We start from the raw sequence: 17,500 nt of genomic DNA on the forward strand, positions 1-17,500 counted from the left end.
TCATTCAAGCCTTTTTTATTGTATATTGCCATCCGCGTTTGTGAGTGATTCTCACTAAACTGTATTAACCAGACTAAAAACGTTTAAGATTACACATAGTTTTGTGTGTTGGTTCGTTATACTTCCAGATGGCAATGTTGTGAGCTTCTTAGCCAAGCGCATACTATCCATATTTAAGTTGATATACTATCTTTACCACGTGTATCATTATTGTAATCTTTCAATCAATAGATTTCTGGCATTGCAATTAATATTAAGGACATTCGAGAGGTTTTATCCTATTTCGCCCTATATCATACTATGTTACACTCTGTTTAAGTTTGTTTTTAATTGTTGCCCCAATATATTCATTTGTTTACCCAATATAATCACCGACTGTTATCAAAGCGTCTCCTCTTTCTTCATTAACGCGCGCGTGTGTGTGGGGGGGGGTGGGGGGGGGGGGGTATGTTGCGTGTGAATGCATGTGTGTCAACTTCATTTCCTTCTGATAATACCTTGAAGCATATTGTATCTGAAATTGCCTCTAGTCAGAAGTGTAATGGGGTTTTCATAAAATAATTTTTGTTTGTTTTGAAAATTGTTTTATTGATTCTAAGCGATTCATCTGCTTACTTTCCGATGGAAACATATAATATAAATTAATCAATAAAATGAAGACTTAAAACCACAACTTGACGCATGGATCGGTATGAAAATCTGGGTATAGATAGTATGCGCTTGGCTAAGAAGCTCATGACATTGCCATCCGGAAGTATAACGGACCAACACACAAAACTGTGTGTATCCATGAACGTTTATAGTCAGGTTAATACAGTTCAGTGAGCATTACTCATAAACGCGGATGGGAAAAAAATTACAAAGACCTGAGTGACGTCATCTTCGAACTATCTGTAGATAGAGCAAAGGCCTTTGTTATTGATTTTTGCCATCCATGTTTGTGAGTAATTCTCACTAAACTGTATTAACCAGACTATAAACGTTTAAGGTTATACAGAGTTTTGTGTGTTGATCCGTTATACTTCCAGATGGTAATGTTTTTAGTTTCTTAGCCATGTGCAATCTATCTATAGAAGGAACGAAACTGATGTCACTCTCTCTCCCTTCAGTCCTCATCCCACAATATCACACTTTTTTCCCAGGTAGAGACAACTCTGTTAATGGCCAGCTACTCATTTTATACTGGAGTACGGTGAGAGAATGTGAGTAAAGAGCCTTTTCCAAGGACGGAACTAACTATGATGCGTTTTCTAACCAAAATTTCTAAAACCTATTTTATGAGAGAACGGTAGAATGTAGATTTAGTATAGCGATTTGCTACTGAACAAGAAATGAAGTGAGTAGGAAAGTGCCAGAAGACAATTAAAAAAAAAATTGAGCGTTTATATAGCGCAATATTAACTAAATGTGCTCAAAGCGCTTTACAAGGAGTCCCTGGCCTACAGCAACATTTAACGTTTAGGACGGGACATGGCGCCTGTTAGGCGATGTTACAATTTTTCGGACAGAGACAACGCTGTTAACGGCCAGGTACTTATTTTACACCTGAGTACGATGTGAGTAAAGAGCCTTCTCCAGGGACCTCAATATGCGCCGAGCGAGGTTCTCATCCAGGACTTTCCGATCCGAAAGCGAGTGTCATACCACTAGACCATATAGCCGCACAATAGAGAATAACAATTTCGCAGCGGCGATAGGGGCTCGAACCCGCGACCTTACTGGTACGACAACTCAGGCCTGGCCGGGGGAGAGCGTTACTCTACCGTACGACCTGCAACCACCCTACTTATTGTTACTGAAATAACGTTTAGTTGGTCGATCACAAGGGTGTTAGGATTTATCAACGGACATTCCTCATAAAATATTCATCAGCTACGCGCCGATATCTATGACCAGTCCATCATTCACGTCCAATCGCTTGGCGGCCTCAGTTGACACTGCCGTACTCTGGAAAAAAAAAATATTTAAAAATTTGGCCAGAAAAACTCGTCCTTCAAATATCGATCGATTAAAATGACCCTCATCTTGGAAAAAAAAAACAAAACCCCCAAAACTCTCAAACCTGGGACTTCGCCGAAGTCCCAGGTTTGAGAGTTATTTTTTCCAAGATGAGGGTCATTTAAATCGATCGATATTTGAAGGATGAATTTTTCTGGCCAAATTTGTAATTATGTTTTTTTCCCCCCAGAGTACGGCAGTTAGAGTCAGCTGAACCTGTGAGGTAACTCGTTAACCTCTGACCGGCAGTCCATTTATCGACATTAATGAATGGCGGATGACTTTAGCCAAGGCCTAGCTAGAAAAAAGTAGTCCTTTAGATAATGGCTCCTGAGCTAACTTTTTTTTTATCGCACTCCATGTCTTTTGACTTCTCTGTATATCAGCTTCTTTAATTATTCTCCACGTTCCTCGTGGTACATCGAGTACTAGAAAATTTCTTTCTTTGATCGGTGTTACTTGGTATTTGGGGTTAGAAGCATCAAAGTATAGTTGGTATTTATTATTTGGGCAACACAATGCAAAGGAATATCATTACCATCTATAAAAAGCCACTATACGATCATAAGCCTTTACATATGTACGAGTATGAGTGCAACTACGCCACATTAAAAGCTATGCAAATCGTCCTATGCAATCTTTCAATTGCCCGTGTTAAAATAGTGAGTGATATTTCTGGTTCAATTCATTCATTAGTTGAGGTGGCAGAAATTATGAGGATGTTGAGATGGTCACTTGGCTGGACAAGAAAAGATAAAGTGAGAAATGAACGAATTTGAAGGTTGAATGAAGTGAAGAATGTATCAATAAGGATGAGAGAAGATAGATTGAAATGATTCAGACATTAAAAAGACGAGAGAGGGAATTCAAGGGAAGTAAAGTATTGGACTAGCAATTAGCGGGGAAAGAGTAAAAAAAGGGACGCCCGAAGACCAGATGGCGGGATAAGGTAGAGAAATGATATGAAAAAACTGGGCCTGGAGGAAGATGTCGCTATGAACCGAGATACATGTAAATGTGGCATTCATTATGGCAGCCCTGCAAAATGCGGGATAAGCCGAAAGATGATGATGAAGAAGAGATGATGATGATGATGAAGAAGAAGAAGAAGAAGAAGAAGAAGAAGAAGAAGAAGAAGAAGAAGAAGAAGAAGAAGAAGAAGAAGAAGAAGAAGAAGAAGAAGAAGAAGAGGAGGAAAACATTATAAATCTGATCGATCATATTTGGACTTTTATACATTCTGATCACATAGCAAGTGAAAAAGCTCTAGCTAGCATGAAGAGTAAAGAAAAGAGTACCGATTTTCTTTGTTTAGAACCAAACTGCTGTTTCATGGGCGGATTGACATCGGACTATTATTGAATCCAATTTTCAAAAGTGTATGCATTGTATTTTTGATTGAATAAACCACAATGAAACAATCAGATAATAGTAAAAAAAAACCCAAACAAACCCAAAAGCACCAAAAAAAACAAAACCCCCAAACAAACCCCAAACAAACAAACGTTCATGTCAATAGCTTGTCAGACTATTAAGTGGTAACATCAATTAATGGCTTGTTGTGGTAACATTGCCGTGTTGGACAATACTTTGTGTTGGTTTAGGGAGTATTTCCATTACGAATATGAGATCATAACAATTGGAGATGTCAGAGGTTGTACATTAAGTACATGTCAATTTAAACCCTTTTCAAATCCCCAAATTACAAGCCTCAAGTTTTATGAAGTGTTTTTTATTTTCTCCATCTAATCTATGATTTAATTAATTCTATTCTCAAACGTAGCTCATCCGTAAAACAGGGGGAGGAGATAAACAGGAAACGGAAGTCAATGAAATAGTCATGACCGAATGATGGGATGGTTGGGGAAATAGTCGGGAGAGAATAGCAATGTCATATATGTGTGTGTGTGTGTGTGTGTGTATGTGGGTGTGTATATAATATATATCCTTTCTTTAAAAAATATAGCATTGTGGAGAACATTGTGCTTATTTGAGTCAATAAAAAAATTGACACGGCGCACAACTCTATTGAAAGATTTGAAAATTAGAAATATATTTTTTACAGATAGATAAACAGATAACTTGATTTCCTTTTATAATTTAAAGTCAGTTTGAAAGTTCGTTGAGTCAAACAGATATCATAAAATGTGTACCAACGACGACACTTGACTCCCAAAATCAACTAATTTTGACACTGTAAAAAGTTGTCAATTTGCGTCATCTATTTATGACATCAAGTATTATTATTACTTCCGTTGTGTTGTTGATTTAGCGGTGATCAGTGTTATGTATAATTGCGTGTATGTTTGTGTGTGTGTGTGTGTGTGTGTGTTTGTGTGTGTGTGTGTTGTGTGTGTGGTGTATACATGTGTGTGTGTGGGTGTTGGCATTTTTCAGCAAATCGTGGCATTCATAGTGATATTATTCACTTGATCACATGAAGGTATTTCAGTCGCCATTTTGATTCTTTTTTTTTTACTTTTTGGGTTAGCTCGAGATCGGAGGATATTTCTTTTTCTATTAAGGTTTGTCATAAGTCTTAGTAAAGGTTCTAGGATGTTTGTTTTTCCATAAGTTAAGTAAAGGGGAGACATTCCGAAAGCTCCTACATCCCCAGTATTCTTTAAATGTGTATTTTCACCGTTGATATTTTGTCAGGCATTTATTTATTCAATTTGTCATTATATAGAAGTATTTTAAAAACTCTAGAACAAACCTTGATAGATTTGTGAAAGTTTAAAATTTCCTAATTTGACCATTGTTTTGATTTTCGGCCGCCATTTTGATTTGTTAAATATTGAAAGGTAGTGCAAAGCAGTCCGAGAGTTGTTTTTTTTCTATTAGGGTTAACTCTAGAGGTTAGTCATAAGTCTTATTAAAGGTGCTAGGGTGTTTGTTTTTCCATAAGTTAAGTAAAGGGGAGACATTCCGAAAGCTCCTACATCCCCGGTATTCTTTAAATTTGTATTTTCACCTTTGAACTTTTGTCAGGCGTTTATTTATTGAATTTGTCATGATTTTTTCTATTAGGATTAGCTCGAGATCGGATGATTTTTTTTCCTATTAGGGTTAGTCATAAGTCTTATTAAAGTGCTAGGGTGTTTTTTTTTCCTATTAGGGTTAATTAAAGGTACTAGGTTAAATTTTTTCTTGGAGTTAGTTGAGGGAATATATTATTAAATATATTATTGGGCCACACAGAAAAATCAACCGATGATATACCAAATTACACAGACAACGTTGTTTATCAATCTGCCCTCATTAAATAATGGTGAGTACAGTATCGAACGAAAATAGTTCTTTCCCCGCGAAATTGCGGGCTTTCTACTAGTGTATTTATATAACTATATATATATCGTATTTACTTGATAAAGGCCAAAGGCCGAAACGTCGTTTGTTTTGTGTTGTTCCCTTAAAGAGGCTAAGAAGCTCACAACATTGCCATCCGGAAGTATAACGGACCAACACACAAAACTGTGTGTATCCCTGAACGTTTATAGTCAGGTTAATACAGTTAAGTGAGCATTACCCATAAACGCGGATGGCAAAAAACAATAACAAAGACCTGAGTGACGTTATCTTCGAACTATCTATATATGAGTCACATTTTCTCCCTTTATCTTTCTCTCAAAAAGGGTTTTATATAAATAAAATCCTGTACAAGTGTCCATCGATCCAACAGTTTAACACTTAGCATGTAGGGCGAGACATGACGCTTGTTATAGTCAATTTCACATTTTTCCCCGATAGAGACAACGCTGTTCATGTCAGGTACTCATTTTACACCTGAGTACGATGAGAGAATGTGAGTAAAGAACCTTTTCCAAGGACTCAACTATGTGCCGCTCAAAGGGATACTCGAACATAGAACTTTTCCTTCCGAAGGCGAGTGTAATACGTACCACAAGACCACGTAACCGCATTTTGAAAAGTTCTGCGTTACATCGTATAAATAAACAACATAGCTAGCCTTATATTTTACTCATGAAGATAACATTCTGTGATTGGGGTATGATTGAATGAAAACATCACCGACATCAGAGAAATTTGCGATTGCACAACGAGCGATAAAGATACATAATTCATCAATTTGATTCACGATTTAAGACCGAATGCAAAGTATCATGCAAATTTAAAAGAAAATTGTACAAAACGTGCACGATAGAGGTTTGAAACAAAGTACAGTATGTCACGTCAACCAATTAAACTGAATCAATAATCTATGACAGGCAAATAGTAACTCAAACCTTTTGTTTTAGATCAACGCTATTTCGTTCAATTCAAATTATTATAAGTGGTGTGCATTGTCTAGGAAATCGCTTGTATTTCGGATGGGTTAAGAACAACAATGGAGGGAATAATGCTATGACGTCATATCCGCTTAGAAACGCGTGGCTGGATGTGAACTAAAGTTAGGTTTACAAGACATAAATCAAAGTTTGGTGGATTATAACAATTAAATAAATCAGCTGATTGGAACCAGAAAAAAAGAGGAAGAAAGAGAGAAAAGTCTGTAGTATTTGATCGTTAAATTCACAATCTGAGAGCAAATTTAAGGATCCCCCCCCCCCCTTCCTTTCTAAAAAAGATATACAAACAAACTACTACAAAGAATCAAACAAACAAACAACAACAACAACAACAAACTCAAGTGAACACATTTCAACATGCGTGAAATTTGCACAAAACAAATAAATAAATCTGGTTACAACTATCTAGTATCTAACTTGCAAAAATATTGGCTCAAAGATTCCTTAATGAAAGAGGAATTTGGAGAGAGGATATTTTGGGTGCAAAGATAACCAGTGGCAGGCAGGAGGAAAAAAAAAGTAAATATCATTCTAAAACGTCAGAATTTCCTCTCTCACTTTCTTCTGATTTCTGATTTTGAGCTGAGCTTTTATATTAAGCTTTTATATAGAGCAATATCCACTAAATGTGCCCAAAGCACTTTACAAGGGGTCCCTGGCCAACAGCAACATTTAACATTTAGGACGGGACATGACGCCTGTTATGCGATGTTACAATTTTTTCGGACAGAGACAGCGCTGTTAAAAGGCCAGGTACTCATTTTACACCTGAGTACGGTGAGAGAATGTGAGTTAAGAGCCTTCTCCAAGGACTCAACTATGCGCCGAGCGCGAGGCTCTAACGCAGGATCTTCCGATCCGAAAGCCAGTGTCATACCACTAGACCACATAGCCGGTACCATCACATCTCGTTCAGATGCAATCCGACTGATGAAATGCAAATTCTTATGACGAGGTTGCTTTTAATACTTGCTATCCATTTAGATAAAAACAAACTCTCATTAAACCTATTGGAATTACGATGGAAACCTGCATTCTTCATCCAGATAGAAAATTAGTTAAAACTCTCAAACATCTAATGTAAATAGTGCTGCTCGAAGCTCGAAGAAATAAATAACAGGTGTATCGTATTTATTTTCAAACAATAGCCTACATTTTATTTCATTTCAGTTTCTATACTGCATTACACAGTTCCTCTCCGCCTCTCTTTTCACTTAATTAATTACGCACCTTTTATAGATTTCTATTGATCTATTTGAATTCCTGCTTCCTTACAACGTAGCATACAATTACTGCCCATCAATGTCTTTGTTTATATGCATCTTAAAAACGCCTCATTCGTGGGTAGTGTTTGTTTCATTCATTTTGTTTTATTGATAAAGGGGAAACCCGAAACGTCCATTTTTATATGTTTTCGCCAATTAAATTGAAGCTTATATTCAATTTCACATGGTTATTTATTTCAAGAGTCTATTGGACACATTAGAATCGCTATGCAAACGTGATGTCCACCCATATAGGAAATGAGATTAGCGGAAGAGTAGCGCCCCTTGATTGGACGTCACCCATAGTCTGCGACGTCACCGGCGGAAAAGTTATTAGAGAGAGAACGTCATGTTGGTTGTGCGCATGCGTCTCTCGTCCTCGAACCAACATGACGTTCTCTCTTTAATAGCTTTTCCGCCGGTGACGTCACAGACTATGGGTGACGTCCAATCAAGGGACGCTATTCTTCCGCTAATCTCATTCCCAATAGAAATTGAATTAAAACTCTCAAGAATATATTGGACACATCAGAACCAACGTTGAAGCCTGCATTCATCATCCAGATAAAAAATTAGTTAAACTCTCAAGCACTCTACAGGACACCTTAGAAGCACAATGAAAACTTGCATTCATAATCTAAATAGAACATGAATTAAAACTCAAGAATCGGTCTTGTGCCATGATGTAGAAGTTAGACGTCTTTTGTAGTTGTTCCAGGTGACTATAAAGTTTAACTTCTACGTCATGGCACAAGACCGAAGGGCTAGAGCTCAGATGGTCGCTGGTTCGGATAAGTAAGTAAGTAAGTAAGTAAAACTCAAGAATCTATTGGCCACTTTAGAATCACTACGAAAACCTTCATTCATCACACAAATAGAAAATGAATTAAAACTCTCAAGAAATATATTGGACACCTCCGAACCAACGTTGAAAACCTGCTGTTACATCTAGATAAAAAAAAATTGTTAAAACTCCCAATAAATCTATTGCATTCCATAGAATCACTTTCAAAACTTGCCAAGATAGATAGATATAAAGAGATATATAGCTTAGTAGATAGATATATAGATCGATAGATAGGTAAATAGATGGATAGATAGATAGCAAGCTAGATAGATAGATTGATTGATTGATAGATAGATATAGATATAGATAGATAGGTAGATAATTAAATAAAGATATATAGATAGAGAGATGGATGGATAGACGATAGATAGAGAGATAGATGCATACATAGCGAGACAGACAGATGAAATGGAAAGACAGTTGATGATTACAGATCCCACTTGATAACCTTATGAAATATACTCAGTTTTGCCTACTAGCAACAGAATTATTTTTATATCAAACAGTAATGCGTACTCATGAAACAGTGTCGGGAAAAGCCACAAGCAACAACACACAACAAACCAAACTCATGTAACACACAGTCCTGACAATGGCTGAAAAGGCCTGAAACACCGATGTAGACTGACTCCAACATTGTGGTAAATATTAAATTAATAATTCGCTCCATTGCTACATGCCGAGCACTTTTCGTACCATATTTGTATCCAACACGATTCAATATCTATCTATATCTATATCTATCTATCTAGCTATCTAACTATCTATATATCCACCTATCTATCTATCAATCTATCTATCCATCCATCCATCTATCTATCCATCCATCCATCTATCTATCTATCTATCTATCTATCTATCTATCTATCTATCCGCTATTGCCAACAGAAAACTGTCTCTATTGCTTCAGCGACACGACGCTAAGATATACCATTTTTGTCATCACTCTGATCACTAGTCTTGCCCAATGTCGCTTAACTTTTTTTCCACAAGACGAGACAACGAACCATTTTAAGAGTGCAGGGGAAAACTAAGATGAACATTTTGGAATGCTTGTGATCACCCTTTCTGTGTTATCAGGGATCTGACCGTGGCCTTCATGGCCTGACACTGACCAACGAATGACGTCAAAAGACAAGTCTTTAGCAACAAAAGAAAACAAATCGTGAGTTGTATTCAATAGTTCAACCAATGGGGTCACTTGCTTTCTTGACCACTACTAAAGACAACTCACTAGGCGGTCAACAAACCTAAAAATGACGTCAAAATATGGGTCTTACTGTGTTTTAGTGTCAGGCTATGAGTTAACGATGGCTTCGGTCTGAGCCGAGGCTGAGCTTTCCTTCTGTAAATAAAACAGCGAAAAATCTACAACTATATTTCTTTAACCAGTTCATAGCCGTACTCTGGAAAAACTCGTATTTAAAAATGGGACCAGAAAACTCGCCCTTTAAATATCAATCGTTTTAATCGACCCATGACCTTGGCACTTTCAAACTGGGACTTCCGAGAAGAAGAAGAAGAAGAAGAAGAAGAAGAAGAAGAAGAAGAAGAAGAAGAAGAAAGAAGAAAGAAGAAGAAGAAGAAGAAGAAGAAGAAGAAGAACGAAGAAGAAGAAGAAGAAGAAGAAGAAGAAGAAGAAGAAGAAGAAGAAGAAGAAGAAGAAGGGTGAAATAAACAAGAACAAAAGCATACCAAAAAAAATCCCACAAAATTACCAGAAAATTTCTATGATAATTAGGTTGGTTAACCAAACGTAACTACAAGGAAATTTCAATTCAATTTGTTACACTCACTGTCGAGCTGAATAAATTCTGGATCGTTTCGCTTGAATACATTTCATCTTTTTGTGTGCTGTCATGTTCTAATGAATCATTGATACTTTCTCTGCCATGCCATTGTGCTGTTGCTCTTTCAAGTTTAATTTTATCAAGAGGAACGCGAGTATTAAAATCTATATAATGGGGAATCGCTTCAGGCTACACAAGTTCTGAAACACGACTGGAAGAAGTCGGGCGCCGTAATCTGCTCCCCATCGTCTCAAAACGGTGATATAATGTGGGATGATTTTGATGCTGAAAGATCAGGAATGGCATTCAAAAACGGTGGGTTGCATCAAACCGACTACTGACTGACCACGGCAGGACTGCTACAAGTATGCATCGATGGGGTCTGAGCCTAGCCATCGTGAACTTATAGAGCCTGACACTGAACAAAAAATGAAGTTAAAATACAAGTCGTTGGCCACAAAAGAAAACAAATCGTGAGTTGTATTCAAAAGGTCAATCAATGGAATCATTTGTTACTTTGAACGCTACTAACGACAACTCACCAGGCGGTGCAAAACTCTAGAAAATGACGTCAAACTATTGTCCTAGTGGGTTCTTGTTTTAGGATATAAGTTAACGATGGCTACGGTCTGAGGGAGTCAGTCGACTGTCCCCGCTGTCCAGGAACGCCGGAGACGGCAGACCACATAATTATACACTGTTCTGTGACGAGATAGGCGAGAGGTTTCGAGGTGATGAATTAAAGACTTGCTGGAGATAAGGAACTGAACAAGTGTGTATGAAAGACTTTGTTCTTTCTCTGCCATGAAAAGAATAGACGTAAACCAAGTCTAATACTCTTGGTTATATATTTAATCTTTCAGCATCAGTAGTAGTAGCGTATGGCTGCATCTCCACACGCACACGCACACACACACACACAAACACACACACACACAAACATAAACATTAAGGAGCAGGCACCGTGTAAGATAATGAACTGAACAACTGTGTATGAAAGGTACCTGGCAAAGCAAGAAAGAAAAATACAAAAATTAAAAAAAAAACATTCCAAAACAATCAGTCTACCTCGACTGGGGATCAAACCTCAGAGCTTCTGATTACCGATCAGACGTGCTACCATTACACCACAGAGGCTTCCGATAGTTGGGACAATTTTAATACCTATACTCTACACTGTACTCTTTTCCCCAACTATCGAAACATTTTAAGGACGAGAATTCTGACTAAAATTTGGAACAAGTATTGTTGGGCTTTTTTTTTTACTACGTACTTTGGAACTTAATCAAGCAAAAAATGCATCTAGTAGTCCTTCAGAGCCATTCGGTCCATGGAGCCGGAGTTTATCCCGGTTTCTATAGCGAGAAACGGACAATTGCTTGCTATCCTTGGATAGGACCTAGTCTATCGCGAAGTACTTTCTGCAAATCTAACATACTTAGGGTGAATAGGGGTGGGGGTGGGGGGGGGGGGGGGGGGTCAGAAAATAATTTCGACTGCACTCAGGATTGAACTCCGTCCCTTTGATTGGGAAGCGAGTGCTCTACCAACTGAGCAATTGGGATGCCCTTTTTCTGAAGAAAATTGGTTCAAATTAGGGCATGCTGATTGATGGATTAGAGTCTGCCCCTTTACGTGTGAGCAAATGCATTCATACGGCTATGTAATCTAGTGGTATGACACTTGCTTTCAGATAGGAGGGTCCAGGGTTCGAGCCTCGCTCGGCGCATAGTTGAGTCCTTGGAAAAGGCTCTTTACTCACATTCTCTAACCGTACTCAGGTGTAAAATGAGTACCTGACCTTTAAGAGCGTTGTCTCTGTCGAAAAAAAAATGTAATATCGCCTAAAAGGCGTCATGTCTCGTTTTATATATTACGTGTTGCTGTTGGTCAGTGACCCATTGTAAAGTGCTTTGAGCACATTTAGTGGATATTGCGCTATATAAATGCTCTAGCTTTTTGGAGTTTTTTTTATTCACACTTCAATTTTTCACTGCTCACCTTCAAAATGCCAGTTGGAGATAGTCTCCTCGTAAAGCAAGTCGGTGGTCTTCAATTTCTTGTACTTGGCCAGAGGGGCGTAGTGGGGATACTCGTCCAGCTTCGACTCAAGGATGGGGTTCAAGTTACAGAACGTCACGCTGGGAAATTCCAGATAGTTTGCGCTAGCAAAATCCATCTTCACCTGGAAAATAAAATAAAACCTCCCTTTATTCATCCCATAGGGAAATTTAGGGGAAAGTTCCAAGGGAAGACTGGAATAACCCAGGCGTCAGCAGCAATACAGCGCCGCAAATTGAGCTAGGGCCAACACGGCTACTAAGGAAAATAGAACCATGGCCTTCCTCAACAGACAAATCCGCCATTGCCACCACTCTGTGAAAAAGAAATGCTATGAAGCATATGTCAAGCCCACACTGGAATATAGTACCTCAGTGTGGGACCCACACACATCACAAGAAATCAATGGGCTAGAAAAAGTCCAACGTTGGGCAGCCAAATTTGTCAGTGGTAACTTTGAGCGGGATATGAGCATAACTCAGCTCATGAACGATCTCCAATCGAAACCGCTATATGAAAGACGTTCAATCAACAAACTCCTCGTATTCCACAAAGCACAAAACGGTAAACTCGAAATTCCAACTAGCCATTTGAAACGGAACAACAACAAAACAAGAAATTCAGCATTTAATTTTGAAATCTCCCACTCAAGAACAAACCATCATCTCTACTCTTTCTTCCCCTCCACCATCCGACTTTGGAACTCCCTATCAACCACTTGTAAACAAGCTCTTTCGACTGATGACTTCAAAAAATCCCTCCCTGCTTCCCTCTAAAACCCCTGTCCTGTTACTGAAAAGACGGCTATACAATCTTCAGCCTGAAGCTTTGGCCTTAATGGAAGAAGAGAAAAAGAAGAAGAAGACATGGAAAGCAACTATAGACACTGAAAACCAGGCAGCTGAGATGACAGCATAGGACAGAGAGGAATGGCGAATCTGGACGGCCGAAAGTTTCAGAGACACGGGAGGAATTAATGATCTAAGGTAAGGTAAATGGTTCTCAAACTTTTCGAAAATTTCAATCGGCATTCCGCGTTTCCCTATAACATTTTGGACAGAGGTTCTGTGATGAAATGGTAGCACGTCTGATTTCAGGAGGTCTGAGGATCGATCCTATGCATGACGAGGCCAGCTGATATTTTGTTGTTTTTTCATGAAATTTGTCTTTCTTGCTTTGTCCGGCATTGTTTCATCCACACTTTTCAGACCTCTTTTTATACTACTGGGCTCTGGAAAATTATATATTTGGAATTTTGGCCAGAAAAACTCGTCCTTCAAATGTCAAACTTGGTTTTTAAAATCTCTCAAACCTGGGACTCTGCGCAGTCTTTCATAAGTTCCAGGTTTGAGAGTGTTTACCATGATTTTAATCCATCGATATATGAACGACGAGTCTGCTTGCCAAAATGTTTAACACGGTGCTCAGATGGACCCCACAGGGTAATCACAATAGGGGAATACTACTGAAAACTTGGAGAAGATTGATGGATAGAGAAATGACATCCTTCTGTTGGACCTGGGGTGAGGTCCGGAAGGTGGCAGAAAACAGAAGTCACTGGTGCTCCTTACTGGCGACCTTATGTGACTATGAAACACCACAGAGGAGTAAGTAAGTTTTCCGGAGTGTGGCGGTTTTGGTATCGTTTTATTGTTTTAATAGCAATATTTGTTCATAAAATCCCGGCATAATACACTGAAAGTGTCATTCCCGACTGACGTACTTCATTGTAAACCCGACCCTGGTTTCATTGCATGGGGATAAGTTGCGCGATATAGTATGAGTGACGTTGACGTCACTGGCTCTTTGTTCTTGTTTTAAGAACGCCAGTTGTTCTTCTTCTTCTTCGTCTTGTGGAAACCTCCAATATTGTCGAGGATCACTCCACAGTTTGTAGTGTTTTACATTTTAAACTTGCTAAAACTCTGCACATAATACTAAAACCACATAGATTAAAAAGTCACGTTGTGAACTCCAGCAATCGCGTGAAGGCATGTTGGCAACCGTTTTCAGCCACTTCAGCTGGGAGGCTATTCTATAGTCGGGCAGTGGAAGGGAAAAACAAATACATGTGGGCGTCTGTTGTTGATGTTGGGATGGTTACTCTTGCTGTGTATCCCCTCGTATTTCTTGTGCCGATATCTTTGATGTCGTTTGAAAGTTTAAGGCACAAATTTTTGAAGTAGATCTTGTGGAACAATTTAAGTTTATCTATCTTTCTTCTCTTTTCCAGAGGTTTAAGGCCAATCCGTTGTGATATTTCAGACGCACTTGAGAAAGGATCGAGTGTGTTTGTGATGCGTCTTGCTGTTTTTCTTTGGATATTTTCTAAGGTGTCGATGTTTTTCTTTGTATATGGGTCCCAAATTGAGCTGCCATACTCCAAAATTGGTCTAACAATAGTTATAAAAGCAAAGGTTTGAGTTGTGATTGGGCATCTTTATAAATTGCGGGTGATGTAAGCGCTTGTTTGATTTGCCTTTGAAGCCAGGTGACATATGTGGTCATTCCATTTGAGGTTTTTAGCAAACTCAATGCCAAGGTATTTTGCTGTCTTTACATGTTCCAGGTTTTGACCATGAAGTTGGTATTCAAATGTTATAGGTGCTTTCTTATTTGTGATGGTTAGAACATTGCACTTTGATACGTTAAATTCCATTTGATTTATTGTTTCCCATTCTTGTAATTTAGCTAGATCGTCATTTAGTGTTTTGCAGTCGTCTGTTGTTTTTATCTGATTATATAATGCTGTGTCGTCAGCGAAGAGACGCATTTTGACCTTATACCTCGTGGAAGATCGTTTATGTACACTAAAAATAGGACGGGCCCAAGGACTGAGCCCTGAGGTACGCCCGATGTCACCATCCCGATAGTGGAAGTCTCGCCGTCGACAAGAACTTGTTGGGTGCGATTGTCCAGAAAAGTTGCAATCCATTGTAAGGTTTTGTTCCTGATACCAACGCCATACAATTTCTGGATTAACCGATGGTGAGGGACCTTGTCGAAGGCTTTGGTAAAGTCCAGTAGTACTAGATCAATTTGACCACCTTTATCAATAGCAGCTGACAGATCATGTGTTAATGATAGAAGTTGAGTTTGACATGAGTGGTGCTTTCTAAATCCGTGCTGTTTATCACAAAAAATACTGTTAGTTTCGAGATATTCAGTTATTGAGGATCTCACTATATGCTCCAACAGTTTGCAGCAAATGCAAGTTAATGAAATTGGACGGTAGTTTTGAGCCCTGCTTCTATCACCTTCCTTGTAGATGGGTTGGACAAGAGCGTGCTTCCAAACAATTGGTATGTCTCCCGTTTCAAGAGAGAGTTTAAACAAATGTGTGAGGGCAGGTGCAAATTCGTTACTCAGTATCTTTAAGAGACGGGATGGTATTTTGTCTGGGCCACATGCTTTCTTTGGATCTAGAGTGGCGAGGAGTTTGGAAACGCCCTCTACTGTCACATTGATTTCGGCCATAGTGTTGGTTGTATCGTAACGAATGTGACGGTTTTCCTGTAGTTGGTAAGGAGAGGGTTAATTAAACGGGCTGTAATAATTGCTTACCACTTTTGGAAAGGATTCTATATTGCAAAGTATTAGAAAGTCCACTAGATGGAGCATACCCAGCTACCCAAACCCACTGCTTAGTGGATAGAAGGATGACAAAAAAAATAGTCTATTCAACCCGGAATATAAGACTGGTCTCTTTGATTGTGGGTCGTGAGCTCTAGCCTTTGACATATAAAGGTATGAAAATATTTCATTGAATTCATATATATATATATATATTTATGAGTGTTGGTGGGTACTTGTAGGTACGAAAGTGCTCGATAATTGTGGTTAGAGCTAATATATAATGTAAATTTTCACTCACACCCATGGGGCGAGAGTTCATCCAGGTTCTCATACCGTGAAAAGGACAGCAGCACTTGTTTGCTACCTTTGGATAGGACGCTAGCCTATTTCAAAGTACTCTCCGTCAGATCTTACAGACTCAGCAATCCAATCAATGCTGGTGAGAATTTTACTTAACCGCTTACTACCATGTATGCTACGCATTTAGGTGAAATACTCACAACATCGCCATCCGGACGTTACGTATATACATAATCATGTGGTAACCTTGAACTTTTAGCCTGGTCGATTTAATTTAGTGGGAAATAATCATTAAAATGGTTGTAAAAAAAGACAATAACAAAGAACTGATTGACGTCAAATTCGTGACTTCAATCTGTGGACATCCCTTTAATCATTGTCATTACTCTCTCTAATCGATGCTGTCAGGTGGAGAGAGGCAGTGGAGACCAGGTACCATCAATAAAATGACCCCTGGCCAGAGATTTGTAGACTATGAAATGGAATTTGTCTGTGGGTGCCAATACTCTTCAACAGTCGTAACGTCACTTCCTTCCTAATGGCGCATGGTAACTTAGTAACACTGGCTGTAAACTATCGGAACAGTGGCGGGCGCCCTTATGAAATCGTTCTCCGGCGAGCATAAAAGGGTATCCAGAGGGAAAAACCCCATAAATTTGATCATGTTTTGAATTTTACACATTCTGATCACAAGGCATATGAAAAGTTCTAGCCAGCATGACGAATAAAAAGTAATGCTTTTTTTTTGTTTAGAACCAAGATGGCCGCCGTTGCCGGGCGGCGTGACATCAGACTACTGTATCCAATTGGTTAATAGCGTATTCAATTCCCCCACCCACACTTATCTGGACCGTAGCCATCGTAAACAAATAGTCTGACACTAGAACCAAACAGGACTTACTGTTTGACGTCATTGTTACGGTTTTTGCACAGCCTATTGAATTGTCGTTAGTAAAGCTCGAGGAAACAAGTGGTTCCATTGGTTGAACCGTTGAATACAACTCACGATTCGTTTTCTTTTGCGGCCAAAGACTTATCTTTTGACGTCATTTTTTGGTCAGTGTCAGGCTATAAATTAACGATGGCGACGCCTGGACCCCTATCTATATAGATAGAATGAAGTTGACGTCACTTCACTCGGGTCTTTGTTATTATATTTTTTTTTGCCATCCGCGTTTATGAGCAATTCTCACTAAACTGTATTAACCAGACTATAAACGTTTAAGGTTACACATAGTTTTGTGTGTTGGTCCGTTATACTTCCGGATAGCAATGTTTTAAGCTTCTTAGCCAAGCGCATACAATCTTTCTCATATTTCCACAAGTGTTCAAATTGTGAGTAATATTCAGGAT

The 17,500-nt window shown here is 38.7% G+C and overlaps 1 protein-coding gene across 1 annotated transcript in view; it reads right to left on the reverse strand.

The window, feature by feature from the left end:
* The window catches only part of LOC144956784 (uncharacterized), an 85,429-nt gene that overhangs the window by 47,625 nt on the left and 20,304 nt on the right, over window positions 1–17,500 (reverse strand). Inside the window, exon 5 of the mRNA XM_078887497.1 lies at window positions 12,212–12,395. Within this exon, the coding sequence (XP_078743623.1) occupies window positions 12,212–12,395 (184 nt within the window). The remainder of the gene's footprint in view (window positions 1–12,211; window positions 12,396–17,500) is intronic.

This window comes from Berghia stephanieae, chromosome 11, assembly GCF_034508935.2.
Source record: "Berghia stephanieae isolate SIO BIC M18660-M18661 chromosome 11, UCSD_Bste_1.3, whole genome shotgun sequence".
NCBI classification, from domain to species: domain Eukaryota; kingdom Metazoa; phylum Mollusca; class Gastropoda; order Nudibranchia; family Aeolidiidae; genus Berghia; species Berghia stephanieae.